Here is a 16,326-nt window from a genome sequence, read left to right as displayed (position 1 = left end):
TATCTCCTCCTCTACCTCTCATTGTACTTTTAAAACACCCTTGAGGTGGCTTTATAGTATAAATATAGGAAGAATTCTTTTTTTAGTTTTTTTAAAGATTTTTATTTATTTACTTGACAGAGATCACAAGTAGGGAGAGAAGCAGGCAGAGAGAGAGGAGAAAGCAGGCTCCCCACTGAGCAGAGAGCCCGATGTGGGGCTCGATCCCAAGACCCTGGGGTCATGACCTGAGCCAAAGGCAGAGGCTTTAACCCACTGAGCCACCCAGGTGCCCCAAATATAGGAAGAATTCTTGCAGACATATTTCCTAAATGCATAACCACTGGGTCTCACTCGTAGATGACTCTCGAGGGTAGTGTAAGGGTCTAGGCTGGGTCAATTTCCAATATGACCCTTGAGATGACCTGCCACAAAAAGCTTTCACACGGATGGCAATTATGTTTCTCTTCAGTATGAATTCTCAGATAATGAGCAAGACATTTCACCCGCCAAAAGGTTTTCCTGAATGGTTACATTCAAAAGAAAAGGTATTTCACCAGTAGGTGTTCACTAAGATTGACTGATGTAAACAACCTGCACAGGCCTTTAAACTCTGGTATGAATTTTTCGATGGTGAGTGAAGGAGGAACTGTGGCTGAAGGTTTTTCCACATTCACCACATTCAAAGGGTTTCTCTCCAGTGTGAGTTCTCATGTGCTGAGTTAAAGCAAAGTTGTCACAGAAAGCCTTCTTACAGTGTTTGCACTCATATGGTTTTTCTCCAGTGTGGATCCTATTATGACGAACAAAATTTGCAGGTTGGGTAAAGGCCTTCCCGCATTCTCTGCATACGTAGGGCTTCTCGCCAGTGTGGATCCTCATGTGTCGAGTAAAGGAAGAGCTGTAGTAAAAGGCTTTTGCACATTCTTTACACTCCAAGGGTTTTTCCCCACTGTGGGTCCTATGATGTCGGATAAAAACAGAGTGGTGTGTAAAGGCTTTTCCACAATCACTGCACTTATAGGGCCTCTCGCCAGTGTGAATCCTCATGTGTTGGATTAAGGAAGAGCTGTCACAGAAGGTTTTCCCACATTCCTTGCATTCAAAGGGCTTCTCTCCGGTATGAATCCTCTTGTGTCGGATAAAAGTAGAGCGGTGAGTGAAGGCCTTTCCACAGTCGTTGCACTCGTAGGGTTTCTCTCCAGTGTGAATCCTCATGTGCTGAGTGAAGGATGAGCTGAGGCAAAAGGCTTTTCCGCATTCTTTGCACAAGAAGGGTTTTTCTCCGGTGTGGGTCATATTGTGCTGGATAAAAGTGGAGCGGTGAGTGAAGGCCTTTCCACATTCACTGCACTCATAGAGTTTCTTTCCGGTGTGAATCCTCATGTGTTGAGCAAAGGAAGAGCTGTAGTAAAAAGCCTTTCCACATTCTTTGCACAAAAAGGGCTTTTCCCTAGTGTGGGTCATATTATGTTGGTTAAAAGAAGAGCGGTGGGTGAAAGTTTTACCACATTCTTTGCACTCATAGGGCTTATCTCCAGTGTGAATGCGCTGGTGCTCTGTGAGGTGAGACCTGCGTTTGAACGCCTTCCCACACTCAACACACTTGTATGGTTTTTCCCCAGTATGAAACCTCATGTGTCGAATGAAGTCTGCCATATAACGACAGGCTTTCCCACATTCACTGCATTTAAAGGGCTTCACTCCAGCATGAATCTGCTGATGCCGAACAAGAGCCCAATTCTTGCTAAACCTTTTCCCACATTCTTTGCATTTATACAGGCTATTCCTTGCCTCTATCGCAGGGTCTTTTCCTGGTCCTTGCTCATGTTCACGTAGATCACCTTGTGTAGTGACTCGCTCCTGCAAAACCGTGAAACACAAACGATCACCAGTCTCCAAATCATCATGTTTATGGGTCAGCTTCCTAGGGCATGTCTCCTTGTGGGGGTCTGCCCCTGGCCTCAAGTTCACTTCCTGCACTTCTGATAGCTTCTCCTGATTCCTTGCTTGCCCCAACCTGGAATCCCTTGAGACTCCCTGGGTCACTTGTTCCTCAAAGGGGGCTTCCTCAGTGAAGGCGAGCTGAGAAGCAATAAGCTCTGTGGTCTCAGGTTTTGCTTTTTCACCTGAAGGGAATCCAATACAGAAAGGTGTCTATTAGTCACGTCGACACAGAACAAACAAAATTACCAATAGGGATAGAATGAAGATGAAAATAATTCCTCTAATGCCTGTGGCATTTATACACCTACTAAGCCCAGGTTTACAATTTCTTTCTTCACTAATCCTTGGACTCTAGATGTCTCTAAAAGGCAACTCAGGAAGAAAAGCTGGGGCAGGGCATGCAGAATCTGGAGTGGAGATGTCTCCTCACTCTCCAGAATAGGGGAGGGCGGGCAGAGTAATGACTACACTGTGTGTAATGACTGTGCCCTAACAGCCCATGGTATGATGGCACAGGGAAGGGGAACCTAACCTGACCCACATGGGAGACAGAAAGAGGTCAGTGGAGGCTATGTGGAAAAGGTGCTGTGGTAGCTTATTTCTAAGGGAGAAGAGGGTTTCCCTGATAGAGGAATTGGGGGGGAAACTGCAGCAGATGATGGAAGTACAACATGTGGTGTGTTTAGAGAATTCTGGATGCCAGGCAAAGTGAAGTGGATGGGAGGATGGTGGAGATGAGGGGCTGGAGCAGCAGGCAGGGACAGAGGAGAAAAAAAAACCTCAGGATTCCGGACTGTGGGATTGTGGGAGATGATGAGAAACTACTGGGTGGGCGTACTGAGTCTGCTTCATCTGAGTAAAGACCAGGTGAATAGACACCAAATAGATACCTATTCTAGATTCATCTAGATTCTAGATGAAGAGAATTATAAATTTACCACATTAATGAAGATCTATATGAAAAGGGGGATTATGTTATCCTTAAATTCATCTATAAATTCAATACAACTTCAGATAAAATCCTGATAGAATTTTTCAAGGATGTTCACAAAATGATTTCTAACTTTGTGGAATTTATAGAAATGAACAAACAGACCAGGCTATCTCCACAGAAGAATAAAGAAGGGAGTCTTGCCCTTTGAAGAACTAGAATTATGATGATTATGTACATCAAGAAAGTATGATGTAGGCACAGATTTAAGATCAACTGTCAAACTGTCAAAGGAAAAAACAGAATTAAGACCTCAGAAATGTATGTATGAATTTTGAAATATGACAGAAGTCGCAGAGAGGCTCAGTGGGAAAAAGAGGGACTATTCCACAAATGGATCTCGAGAAATCATTTCCCATATGGGGAAAAATGAAACCACATTCCTACCCTCACACCAGACTGATTAAGACCTGTCAGAAGCACAACACTCACAACATGTAATAAACAGTAAAAATGATTATCTTTTAGATCTTGGGAAAGTGAAAGATTTCATAAACAAGATAAAAAACCATTCACTGTAAATGCAAAAACTAGTCAATTTGACTAAACTAAATATAATTTTTTAAAAGGCAAACAAGGCTATCTATATTAATATCAGATACCATAGACTACAGAGCAAAGTAAATGAGAAAAAGAGGGATATTATAGAATGATGAAAAAATCAATCCACCAGGAAGACATAACAATCCTAAATCTGTACGCAACAAATACCACAGCCCCAAAATAACCCAAAAACTGAGTTCAACAGAGAAACAGACAAAACCACAATTACAGCTGGTAAGTTCAGCACTCCACTTCCAAAATGAAAATTAAGCATATTGGTACAAACTGACATTTCACAGAAGATCTACATTAGCCAATCAACATATGAACAGGTGCTCAACTTTCCTGGATGAGGGAAGGGCAAAAATACCACAAGGAGATACCATATTATATTCACCCAGTTGAACAAACTTACGAATGTAATAGTACCAAGAGTTGGAAAGGATGCAGAGCCACAGAATCATTAATACAATGCAGGTGAAGAGTAAACAGGTAAGATACTATTTGAGAAAACAGCAGGGTAGCATCTACTGAAGTTCTCCTTTTGCTCACTTATAATCATCGAAAAATTCTAGCCCTAGGAACACTACTCAGAGAAATTCTTACACATACTCATGAGGACATATGTACGTGAATTTCTACAACAGCATTCTTTGTGGGTATAAGAAACTAGATACATGAAAATGCCCATGAAAATAAATGAATACATTGTATTATATTCATGAAAATGACTACAGAAAAAAAAAGAGTGAACTATACTACACGCATGGGGAATCTTTTTTTTTTAAGATTTTATTTATTTATTTGACAGATAGAGATCACAAGTAGGCAGAGAGGCAGGCAGAGAGAGAGGAGGAAGAAGGCTCCCCGCTGAGCAGGGAGCCCGATGTGGGGCTCGATCCCAGGACCCTGAGATCATGACCTGAGTCGAAGGCAGAGGCTTTAACCCACTGAGCCACCCAGGCACCCCACACATGGGGAATCTTAATAATATACTGCTGAATAAAAAGTACAAATCATATAAGACAATATAACCTATGTTATACTTTCCATAAAGTTCAAGTAAGTATGTGTACACTTGAGTATAATGAAGTAATGTTTAAGCCTGTTTTGAGAATGTCAGTTTATGTGGTGTTATAAATACACATACATAGGATACATACATCCCTGTGTTTACTGCAGCATTATTTACAGTGACCAAGATACAGCCCAACTGTCCACTGACGCATGGATAAAGAAGATGAGTTATACATACACAATGAAATATTATTCAGCCATAAAAAAGGAAAGAAATCTTGTCATTGGCAACAACATGGATGCAGCTACAGAGTATAATGGTAAGTGATCAGAGAAAGACAAATACCATATGAGTTCAATTATATGTGTAATTTAAGAAACAAAACAAATGAGCAAAGGGTAAAAAAGAGACAGACAGACAGAGAAAGACAAACCAGGAAACAGATTCTTAACTATAGAGAACAAACTGATGGTTACTAGAGAGGAAATGATGGGTGGGGGGGATGGGTTAAAAAGGTATGGGGATTAAGGTGTGTACTTGGCATGATGAGTACCAGGTGATTAAGATAAAAACGTAAAATATATAAATATATATATATATATACACACACATACATGTATATTCATTTTTTAAGCCTTATTTACTCTGGTAAATACGTAACATAAAATTTAACATGATAAAACAATCTTAAAATGTAATGGGTAGAATAATTAGATGAAGTGGAAAAACTCCTTGAATGACTCAAATTACCAAAACTGACACAAGAAAAACAATATATGAATAGCCCTTATATTTACTCTAAAAGCAAATTTTGTTGCAGACTCCATGTTTGTGTTCTCCCAAAATTCACATGTTGAAGCCCTAACCTCCAAAGTGAATTTGGAAATAGGGCCTTTATGTAAGCAACTGAGGTGAAATGAGGTGATCAGGGTAGGTCCCCGATCGGGTAGGATTAGTGTCCTTCTAAGAAGAGACACCAGAGTGTTCTCCCTCTTCTCCTAACCGTCACCAGCACTCATACGACACCTAGGATGGTCTCCTTTTGTCTTCTTACGCGGACACCAATTCCATCACGGAGGCTCCACCCTCATGAGCTCATCTAAACCCAATCATCTCCCCAAATCCCAACCTGACAGCATCACACTGGAGGACCTAACCCCCAGCTCCAATTATGAATTTGGGGAGGACACATAACAATGTTCACAATAACATAAGTCAATCAACCAGCCCAGGACACAGCAAATGTTCAGTAAGCTGTACACCCCTCTTATCATTATTAGAGGTCCTGCACTTGCCAGCCAGAATGTCAGCAGTAACGTAAGAACATTTTCAGTGCTGAAAAACACTACTGGGTCTCAAATAATAAATACCTGCTCCCCAGTATGCATAGCAGCTGACGACTCTTACACATGTCTACTGGGAATGTGAAATAATGCGGTCGCTTTGAAACTGTTTGGTGATTTCTACTGAAGCTAATCATGTATCTACACCATGATCCAGCCAGGCCACTCATTTGCATATTCCAAGAGAAATGTGTGCTTAGATCCAACAAAAAATATGATCAAGAATATTCACAGCTGCATTCTTCACAATATTCTGAAACTGGAGAACAAGCCAGATAACAAGAAAATGGATATATCAAACCTATTCATTCACTGAGACATTGCCCAGTTAAGAAATAACTCTGAATTTTGCAACCCAGATGAGGGAACCTCGAAGCCACAATTATCAAAAGAAGACAGAGACGTAACAGTATTATGCACTGTGGGGGTCCATTTATAAGTCTTTAAAACTAATCTAGTGATTGAGTTGAACGCCGCTACTTCGGTAAAAGGGGATATTAATAAAGAGGGAGCAGGAGAAACCTGGGAGGTACTGGAAATATTTTTTGACCTGTGTGGTGGATAGTTGGGTTTGTACATGTAATATTTCATGAAGATGAACCTTTAAAATCTATATATTTACTGTAAGTTACACCTTCAAACAGCAATTAAAGAAAATAGTAAAACAGTAACGGGGAAGCCTAGAAGTCCTGGGTAGCTGTTTCTTCAGAGAATGAGAAAAGTCCTCCCAGAAGCTTGCTTGTTCCCATGAAATAGACTTGTGAACAGTTACATGTGTTGGACAGTCAGGAACATTTTGGTTTCATGCTTCCCCCACGTGTCCGAAACTTCACTGTGTTTTCCGTGTTGAGTTGAGAGAAGGTGAAGATACAGAAGGGGCAGGAAGTAAGTGAAGATCAAGGTCCCGGAGGCAGCAGCCTCCTGTACGGAATCTCCTAATTCCTAGCTCGTGGTGCTTACACCCTGCTATGACGCTCTCGGGTGAAATGCCAGATTGGCTTGATTGGCTTCGAAAGAACAGACTGTGGCCAGGCCCAGGCGGTGGAATGTACAAGATGGGGCTGTGTGCTGTACCCCTCTTGCTGGAGTGTCTCCCACCACCACCTGATCTGAAGAAGGAAGGTGACAGGTGTGAGGGGTCCCTGACTGCGGCGTGAGGCGGACCCCTCCAAGTTGTGTCTGCACCTCCAAGCCACAGATGGGTAATGGAAATAAGGGATATTTTAAGCCACGTTTGTGGGAATACTGCCAGGCAGCAACAGATTAACTAATACACCTGAGAAGTCAGGCGACGGTGTGATCTAGACTCTGCTGGGGGAACTCGCCATGCATGAGAACTCTCCCACAGAAGTGAGAAGGAAGGCGCAGGATGAGTCTATCCGGGGTGAACGGAAAGAAGGCTGAGTGCATAGTCTCTCTTCTGAATGTGAAGTAGGTCACATGGTGAGTTACCAGCAGCAAGGTGGGTGGTGGTATCTGGAAGGATGGTGAGCGGATAAGGAAGCGGATGGAAGGCAGAGAGGGGACCAGACACAAGCAGCAGATACAGGGAGAGTGGCTGGGAGTCTGCTAGCATCATCAGGCAAGAGATGAGTATGGCTTGGACGAGAAAGCTCATGGGCAAATGACAGAGCTGGTGAAGGTGACAGATTCTGGAGATATGGAAGATGAAACGTGATTGAGATTCAGGAATGGCGGCATAGAGGGTAGGAAGATGATGCAGGTGGCATGGGGTCTTCCTTTTGTTCCTGGCTTCCTTGACTTACGGAATGGTACGATCAGTAGTTGAAAACGGGGAGATGGGAGAAGAGGGCCAAATCATGAGGTTCTTTTTAGGATGACAGTGGGAGACTGGAGTCCTGGAACATTCAAGTGAAGACATGGAATGGCAGAGTGGGGTGAAGGTATGAGACAGCCTCGAAGGGGTGAGGAGGGGAGGGCAGGACACTTGCTGGCCAAGCAGCTGGAAGGAACATGAGTGGGGAGAGATCACAAATCTGCAGCAATGCCTCTCCATCCTTCCATCCTTTCCATGGTCCAGCAGCTCTTAGTTCAGCTGTGAGGCTGACAAAGGAAAATATCCCCTTGAGGTTTCATAAGACAGGAGGCCAAAAAGAGAACAAGGCTAGGGACTGCGTCCAAATATCTGCTTCGCGAATGGAAGGATGGATACGTGCAGGGATGTGCATGCCACACACATGTGCCGTGCCACACCCAGTTGTGTGCCCCCAGCCATGCTTGTGTTTTTCCCAGGAATGCCCCCCCCAAGCCAGCACTGCAAGCTATGCCTAGCCAGACACCCACAGGTGCCATTAATAATGATGAGTGACCCTGCCCAGTCACTCCCACCTTCACGGGCCACGACCAGCCACGCACTCTCCATCATCAGCAGGCACTGTGCCCAGCCACCGGGTGCCCAGCTGCTGCCACGCGCTACACCTAGCCACCAAGACACCCCAACCACTGCACTGCGCATGGCAGCCTGCTCCAGCCAACATTGTGTGCTCTGCTCAGCCTTGTGCCCCCAGCTACCACAGGACCTCAGGAGAGCCTCACAGGACGAGTGGCCTAGGGCCAATCTAGCTAATATGGCCACCCTGCTCCTGAGTTCCCAGGTGGGCACGACTCCCAGGAGCTGGCCTGCCTGGGTCCCACTAACACCACAGAGAACAAACATAGCCAACAACAGGCAGAGTCAGTGTGGACAACAGCACTGAAAGGAAAAGTGACTCCAACACAGCAGCAGGACGTAAGCAACACACATCGGATACTCTCCTGAAGGGCCAAGGTTCTGAACAAGGGGACATCACATGACAGGGCACTCCAGGACCTCTTGAAAGAGTCACTACTTTCAAGAGCGGAAGACACAGTTGACTTTTTTTTTTTTAAGCTGACCTTCTTAACACACAGAAACAGACATAGAGAAGCAAAGTGAGGAGACAGAAAAATTTATCTGGTGGTAACCATGTATCAAAAAGCACTAATAAATATACAAAGAATAAAGAGAAAGAAATCCAAATATATCACTCAAGAAAATCAGCAAAACGTGAAAGAGCAAAAGACAAAAAGGATCAGAGAAAAACTACAGAAACAACCACAAAACAAGTAATAAAATGGCAGCCAATATATATCCATCAATAATTATTCTGAATGTCAATGGACTAAGTGCTCCAATCAAAAGTTATAGGGTGAAAGAATGGATATAAAAACAAGACCCATCTATATGCTGCCTATAAAAGACCCGTTTTAGACCGAAAGATACCTGCAGATTGAAAGCGATAGGATAGAGGGATGCCTGTGTGGCTCAGTTGGTTAAGCCTCCGACACTTAAAAATTTTTTACTTAAATTCAATTTAGTTAATGTACAGTGTATTATTAGTTTCAGGGGTAGAGTGTAGTGATTCATCAGTTGCATACAATATCCACTGCACATTATATCAAGTGCTCTCCTTAATGCCCATCACCCAATAACCCCGTCCCCCCTGCCAACCTCCCCTCCAGGAACCCTCAGGTTGTTTCCTATAGTTAAAAGAGTCTCTTATTGTTTGCCTCCCTCTCTGTTTTTATCTTACTTTATTCCTTCCCTTCGCCTATGTTTATCTGTTTTGTTTCTTAAACTCCACATATGAATGAAATCATATGGTATTTGCCTTTTCCTTAGCATAATACCCTTTAGTTCCATCCACGTTGTTGCAAAAGGCAAGATTTCATTCTTTTTGATGGCTGAGTAATATTCCTCTGTGTGTGTGTGTGTGTGTGTGTGTGTGTGTGTGTTTACACCACATCTTTTTTATCTACTCACCTGTCAGTGGACATCTGGGCTCTTTCCATAGTTCAGCTATTGTAGACACTGCTTCTATAAACATTGGGGTACATGTGCCCCTTCAAATCACTATGTTTGTATCCTTTGGATAAATACCTAGCAGTGCAATTGCTGGGTCACAGAGTAGCTCTATTTTTAACTTTTTGAGGAACCTCCATACTGTTTTCCAGACTGGCCACCAGTATGCATTCCCACTAACAGTGTAAGCGTGTTCCCCTATCTCTCCATCCTTGCCAACATCTGTTGATTCCTGAGTTAATTTTAGCCATTCTGACTGGAGTGAGATGGTCTCGCATTGTGGTTTTGATTTGTATTTCCCTGATGTAGAGTGATGTTGAGCATTTTTTCATATGTCTGTTAGAAACCTCCAACAATTTTTAAAAGGTTTTATTTATTTATTTGACAGAGAGTGAGAGATCACAAGTAGGCAGAGAGGCAGGCAGAGAGAGAGGGGGAAGCAGGCTCCCTACTGAGCAGAGAACCCGATGCGGGGCTCGATCCCAGGACCCTGAGATCATGACCTGAGCTGAAGGCAGAGACTTAACCCAATGAGCCACTACCCAGGCACCCCTAGAAGCCTCCAACTCTTGATCTCAGCTCAGTTCTTGATCTCAGGGTCATGAGGTCAAATCCCATAGTGGGCTCTGCCCTTGGTGTTGAGCCTACATTAAAGAAAGAGAGAGGAAGGAAGGGAGAAGGAAAGAAGGGAGGAAGGAGAGAAAGAAAGAAAGAGAGGGAGGGAGGGAGGGAGGGAGGGAGGAAGAGAGGGAGAAAGGGAGGGAGGAAGAAGAGAAAATGAGAGGACAGAGAAACATCTATCATACAAATGGATGTCAAAGGAAAGCCAGAGCAGCAATACTTATTTTGGACATATTAAAACAAAGACTAACAAATGACATAGAAGGACACTATATAATAACAAGGAGGACAGTCCAAGAAGAAAATATAACAATCGTAAATGCTTGTGGCTAGCGAAGCATTTAGAGCTTGTCTGGTACTCTGTATACCAAGTCCTAACTAATAAAGAAGAGTGTGATGGGATGGAAAGACAGGAGAAACACAGTGTGGAGTGCTCCATGACCAACCAAGACCCCAGGAAGACCATGAGAAGAAACTGCCTGTGGAATTTCAGACGCAGTGATCTCCTAGGGGTCTGTCAGTTGCCATAAAACCCATATGCCAGGACACCAACCTGCCAGGCTCTCAGCCACCTACCTGTATACATGCTTTTGGAGAGGCCTCTCATCACTGTCCACAGTTCCTGCCCCTGCTCCACTAGGGAGATCAGCTCTGCTTTGGGAACAGGACGCCCTGTGCATGGAAGAGATAAATGGGGCATGGGTACGCAGGGAAGGACAAAAGGAGGTCTCAAGCACACAGGAGTATATACCTTTCACACACCACCATGAAACTCCAGAAAGGAAACGACTCTTTCCAGAAGGTGTTCCCTAATGAAGCCAGTAGAATTCAACCTCCCCATGGATCAGAACTATCTGGAGATGTCTGGTTTGAACATAGAACGAATTAAACCAAATCTCTGGCCTTAGGACAGAACACAAGAAGTCTGAAAAGCCCCCCAGGTGATTCCAGGGCCGGAAGATGGCTAAAAACACTGGACTAAATTACCTGCTGAACGACATCTACTGCTGTCAGATGTCTGAAGTTGGCTGTGACCTAAATGTGCTACCCACTCTGAAGAACAAGCCTTTACTCCAAGTTGAGAAGACAGAGCTGAAGGTGGGGGCCTGCCACCCGACCTGCTGCTGTAGCCTCTCATGGCCTTGACCAAGCAGAGAACGCGAGCGGACACGCCTGGGTTGGCATCTGCCAGGCCAGGAGCCGGCGTCACCTCAGGGCTTCTCATCAGGCAAAATCATTACGTCTTTCAGGGGTGAAATCAGCATGAGGACATGTTTTCTGGGACACACTCCAAATGCATTTTGCCAAATGTGAAGGCTTAAAGACAGGAGGATTCTAGAGAAACCAGTGACTAAGGCACCGGGACCCTCAGAAACTCAGACTAGAAGATCCTGTACTGCAGGCCAGAATGCATACAGCTGTCCCACAGCGAATGGTCACTGGTGTCTGCTGGATGCCTGGCCCTGAGCTCAGGGAGCCAGGAGTGTCAGAGTTAAATCAGACCTTCCTTCATCTGTCATGGAACTGAATCCCTGTCCCCACTGGGACTTGGCTCCTGTTGGTCCCTCCACCTAGAATACTATTCCCCGTGCATCTCCTTTCAACAGCTAGTCACAGTGGTCACTACCACCATTTACTGCACTGATGACTGACTTCCAGGGAGAGACAATGTGGACACGAGGCTGGGAGAGCCCCGTCAAGGTAACCATCTGGACGTCTGGGAAAAGGGAGACCTCGGGCCTCCATCGGTTCGTACTCAAACCGATTTCTGGGAAAATTCGCCATTTCAGGTTTCAGTGCAAAACTATTTGGGATTTACTGATTAGTCCATATAATAAATACATGTGTCACACTTGCTATGTTCCCAGTTCTATTCTAAGCACTTCACAGATACTAGGTCACTTCGGCTAAGTCAAAGTTTACTATGAAAATACAATAAAATCCAAATAACTGTATTTGGTCCCAGGAATCTCACGCTGCATCCTCAAGGCTCCATGTCCTACAGCTCTTCTTTCTGAAGGGGAAATCGGCCAACAGACACAGGAGAGCTAAAGATGCAGCACCAAGCCCAGACTCTTCCAACAACAATCAGAAGGCAGGAAAGAGGAAGGAAAAAGGAAGAGCTTTCTTAGATGCCCATCAACACCATTTGATGACATGTCTGTATACCCTCTAAAATGATCTCCCTCAGCAGCAGAGAAGCAAGGCGAAGGCCTTAGGAAATAAGGGACAATTGTGCAGGGACCAGGGGCCAAAGCCATTTAGCTGAGATTGTGCCACTTAGAAAAATACCATGAGCACCGATGTCAAGTATCTTCCCGTTTGTCTGATTCACCCACTTGGAGAACTTCCTATTACCCACAGGTCCTGCTAAATGGGCTGTGAGGACATTTGACCCAACCAAACTGAACCAATCACTTTAGCTTTTATGGAGATCTGGAATAAGGACATCAGATTGAGGCCAGCTTATGCTGGACACTTGGGTAAAAATGTTGAGAACTGTTTCTTATACAACAATCCCTGTTGCACACACAGGGAGGCCAATAAGAGGTTAGCACAGAATATGCCTAGGCTGTGGGGAGACAGGAAGGTGGGTCCCAGAGACCTTCTCAATCAACCATGCTTAGAGAGAAAGAGTGGAATGAAAGCCTGTGGGTACCACTCAGGAGAGCAGTGAATGCTTACCCAGTGAGACCAGGAGCCCACAAGTCTCCAACATCACCTCCCGGTATAAGGTCCTCTGGGCCAGGTCCAGATGTCTCCATTCCTCCCCAGTGAAGGTCACGGCCACATCTTGGAAGGACACCAAAGCCTAGAACATCAATCAGAGATGGTGGACGACCATACATCTATTAGATGAGATGCGAACCTATTGATTGGCCTCCAGCAAAAATCCAAAAAAGCCTAAGGCCTGAACCCCTGAGTACCACCTGAGAAACCTAGCTCTGTTGTGGGCTCAGGAAGGAGGTACATGGTGCCTCTGATAGAATAAAAGATGTGGAAGAGCAAAGCCTCCTATGCAGGAAGCTACTGGAGATAGACACAAAACCATGATCACCTCATGTAGGCAGTAAGGAGCAGAGAGTAAGCCCCCAAGGTAAACGCCATCATCTCCATTCACAAGCAGCAAATGGAGGCTCAAAGCCAAGTGGAACAGGTGGCTCAGTGGGTTAAGCCTCTGCCTTCGGCTCAGGCCATGATCTCAGGATCCTGGGATCAAGTCCCATACCGGGCGCTCTGCTGGGCAGGGAGCCTGCTTCTCCCCTCTCTCTGCCTGTCTCTCTTCCTAGCTGTGATCTGTATGTCTGTCAAATAATAAATAAGATCTTAAGGGGAAAAAAAAGCCAAGTGGAACAGAGTTGTATGTCTAATGAGAAGGGGTAAGAACTGAACCCAGGTCCCTCAGGTCCAGCCATGGTGGGGGGTTTCGATTTAATCTAAGTATGACATAGTCCCAGAGGGGAAAAACCTTTCATTCTTCAATCCCTTATCGAGCACTGGTCAGGTCCAGCACTGTTCTAGGCCTGGAGATGGAGCAGAGAACAGCGGCTCACACTCTGGGGCTGGGGAAGGGTCTCCGACAAGAAATTAAAGAAATGACCAAGACCAAGTCATAGGGCCCTAAGAGCTCAAAAAAACAACAAAAGAGAATGAACTGATTGCAAACATTAGGAGACTTTATCTGGGGCAACCAGGGAAGGCCTCTCTCAGGGGACACTGGAATGAGGCTGGAGTGAAGTTGGGGAGCAGGCCAGGTGAGGAAAGATCAATCACTAACATAAGTCCCAAAGGTAGTCAGAGCTAGGACGAGTGAATAGGGTGACATGCTAGAGAGTTAACTTCAGTCCTGTTGTGTTTACAACCCAAGAGACACAGCATTCCTGTATATTGTCCATAATAAATATTGGACTCACTCTTCAAGCACAAGTCACCCCCACTACCTGAAAGCACAGTGTTCCTAGGAAAACATCCCTAAGCCAAAATGCAGTCAAGTGAAAAGTATCCCCCAACTTTCTCAAGGTCCCTCTTACTGCTAACTTTGATTTTAGGAAAAACTTATATTAGCACCTGTTCTCACCAACCAAAAGAAACTCCAAGAGGATTTTTGTTTTTGCCTTACTAATCTACTCCCTCCCAAAAGCTAGTGGCTAAATCCAAACCTTTGGAAAGTGGGGGAACCTGAGTAAGAAAATGTGTTCCACAGGAAAATGGATTCACTACTGCAAGCTGCAAACCGGCTTCACTTATAATACAGAGATGGCAACTGCAAACTTCAGATCGGTGCCTGTCTTGTGTTCCCCACCTGACCTAGGACCTTCTACACCAATCGGAGAAGCAGCAGTTCAAAAAACGCAGCTCCCAGGGGCACCTGCGTGGCTCAGTGGTTTAAGCCTCTGCCTTCAGCTCAGGTCATGATACCAGGGTCCTGGGATCGAGCCCCACGTCGGGCGCTCTGCTCAGCAGGGACCTGCCTCCCCCTCTCTCTCTGCCTGCCTCTCTGCCTACTTGTGATCTCTGTCTGTCAAATAAATAAATAAAATCTTAAAAAAAAAAAAAAAGATTTAAAAAACGCAGCTCCCATCCCCTTCTCCCAGCTTCCAGCTGGGTAGAGGTCTGAGGCAAGGAGGCCCAAAGACCAGACTCTCCCTGGTGTGAGCCTAAGAGCAGAGCAGGACCAGCTTGGTCCCCCTCAGAATCGCACCCAGGCTGATTGCACTCTGAGCAATGAAGGACACATGTCACACACATACCCTCTCTGGTTCCCTCAACTGAGAGAGAATAATCGTTAATACACACAGTATTCCAATTTTAGACCCGAAGGAATGGAGGCCAATGGCCGTGAAAAGGCAAGCCGAGGTCAGAGGCAGAAATGGAAGCCTCCCCTTCTAACCCCCGGGTTCGGAACCTCGAGTTAGGGGTGATGAGATCTACACCCTTTCCCGCCGTATTCCCCCGGGGACCTCCAGATCCAAGAGCATTAAGAAGGAATGGCGAGGAGTCCCAGGGTCAATATCACTGCGCGCTGAACAGGGAGGACCCAATCGCGTGAGCCTGCGCGACCCTCCACTCACCAGCGCCGGCGCCGCCATGAGGCCCACGGACCGAGCGAGACCGCGAGAAACAGCGACTGTACCGCGTCCAGCGGGCTCAGCCGACCCCTCACCCCAGCTCTGGGTCGGGTGACCAGGGACCTCGGTGTCCGCTGTGTAAAGCCTCAACAGGGTCCCCAGAGGGTGCCTCGGGAACGAAGGGCTAGTGCCGAGGCGCCGGACAGGCTAGGGGGACAGCCCCGTTACAGGCGCTGTCGAGCTCATATAAAACCGTGGATTTAGGTCCTATCCTCCTCACTGTCCTTCGCTCAGTCTGAAAGACCCTTCTGGGAGCGGCCTCTCCACAGCGTCCAATCTAGAGGCGCCGATCCACACAAACATCGCTACAGCCAAATGACGTCCTAAAGAAGAAGCAGCTACAAGTCCCGCCCATGGTGCGGGAGAAACGCCCCTCTCCTCTCACTGTCACTGGCTGAGCGTCAATCTTTGCCGTCAGAAGCACACGGCTTTCTGGGTAATGTAGTTTCTGACTGCATCTAGGCAACAAGCTTTCTGTTCTCGAAGGAGACACCTGGTGTTAAAGTTCCAAAAACAGGGGCGCCTGGGTGGCTCAGTTAAACCTCTGCCTTTGGCTGAGGTCATGATCCCAGAGTCTTGGGACTGAGCCCCACATTGGGCTCTCTGCTCAGCGGGGAGCCTGCTTCCTCCTTTCTCTCTGCCTGTCTCTCTGCCTACTTGTGATCTTTGTCTGTCAAATAAATAAAATCTTTAAAAAATAATAATAAAAAATAATAATAATAAAGTTCCAAAGACAGGGGTGTGGCTTTTAAGAGTTCCAAGGAGAAGCTCACAGATTTCAGCGGCCCTTCAAGCCACCCTTCACCTCAAATAGGTGAGGCATACCTTGACCTTCCTCTCCGTGTAGGGTAGTGGGATAACTCACTTCTCCTTTCCGAGTCAGTATTCACAATGAAAAATGCAGATAATTGTTG

The 16,326-nt window shown here is 45.6% G+C and overlaps 1 protein-coding gene across 1 annotated transcript; it reads right to left on the bottom strand.

The window, feature by feature from the left end:
• Positions 1-239: 239 nt before the first annotated feature.
• ZNF599 (zinc finger protein 599) lies at positions 240-15,695 on the bottom strand. The gene is made up of 4 exons (XM_044256294.1): positions 15,356-15,695; positions 12,969-13,095; positions 10,860-10,955; positions 240-2,108 (listed from the first exon to the last, which is right to left on the bottom strand). Exons 1-4 carry the CDS (start codon positions 15,371-15,373, stop codon positions 586-588), a joined length of 1,764 nt encoding a protein of 587 aa, XP_044112229.1. The 5' UTR covers positions 15,374-15,695; the 3' UTR covers positions 240-585.
• Positions 15,696-16,326: the final 631 nt, after the last annotated feature.

The sequence above is a fragment of the Neovison vison genome, chromosome 7 (assembly GCF_020171115.1).
Source record: "Neovison vison isolate M4711 chromosome 7, ASM_NN_V1, whole genome shotgun sequence".
NCBI classification, from domain to species: Eukaryota; Metazoa; Chordata; class Mammalia; order Carnivora; family Mustelidae; genus Neogale; species Neogale vison.
The sequence above is the reverse complement of the archived record's forward strand: the minus strand, read 5'-3'. Positions and strand labels throughout refer to the sequence as shown.

Bases quoted from the DNA above. Each gene is read 5' to 3' on its own strand.
- ZNF599 (XM_044256294.1), bottom strand. The intron at 10,956-12,968 runs GTAAGCATTCAC...TTCCATGCACAG, and splicing joins TGGGCTCCTGGTCTCACTGG to GGCGTCCTGTTCCCAAAGCA. The intron at 2,109-10,859 runs GTAGGTGGCTGA...GATTCCCTTCAG, and splicing joins CTCCAAAAGCATGTATACAG to GTGAAAAAGCAAAACCTGAG.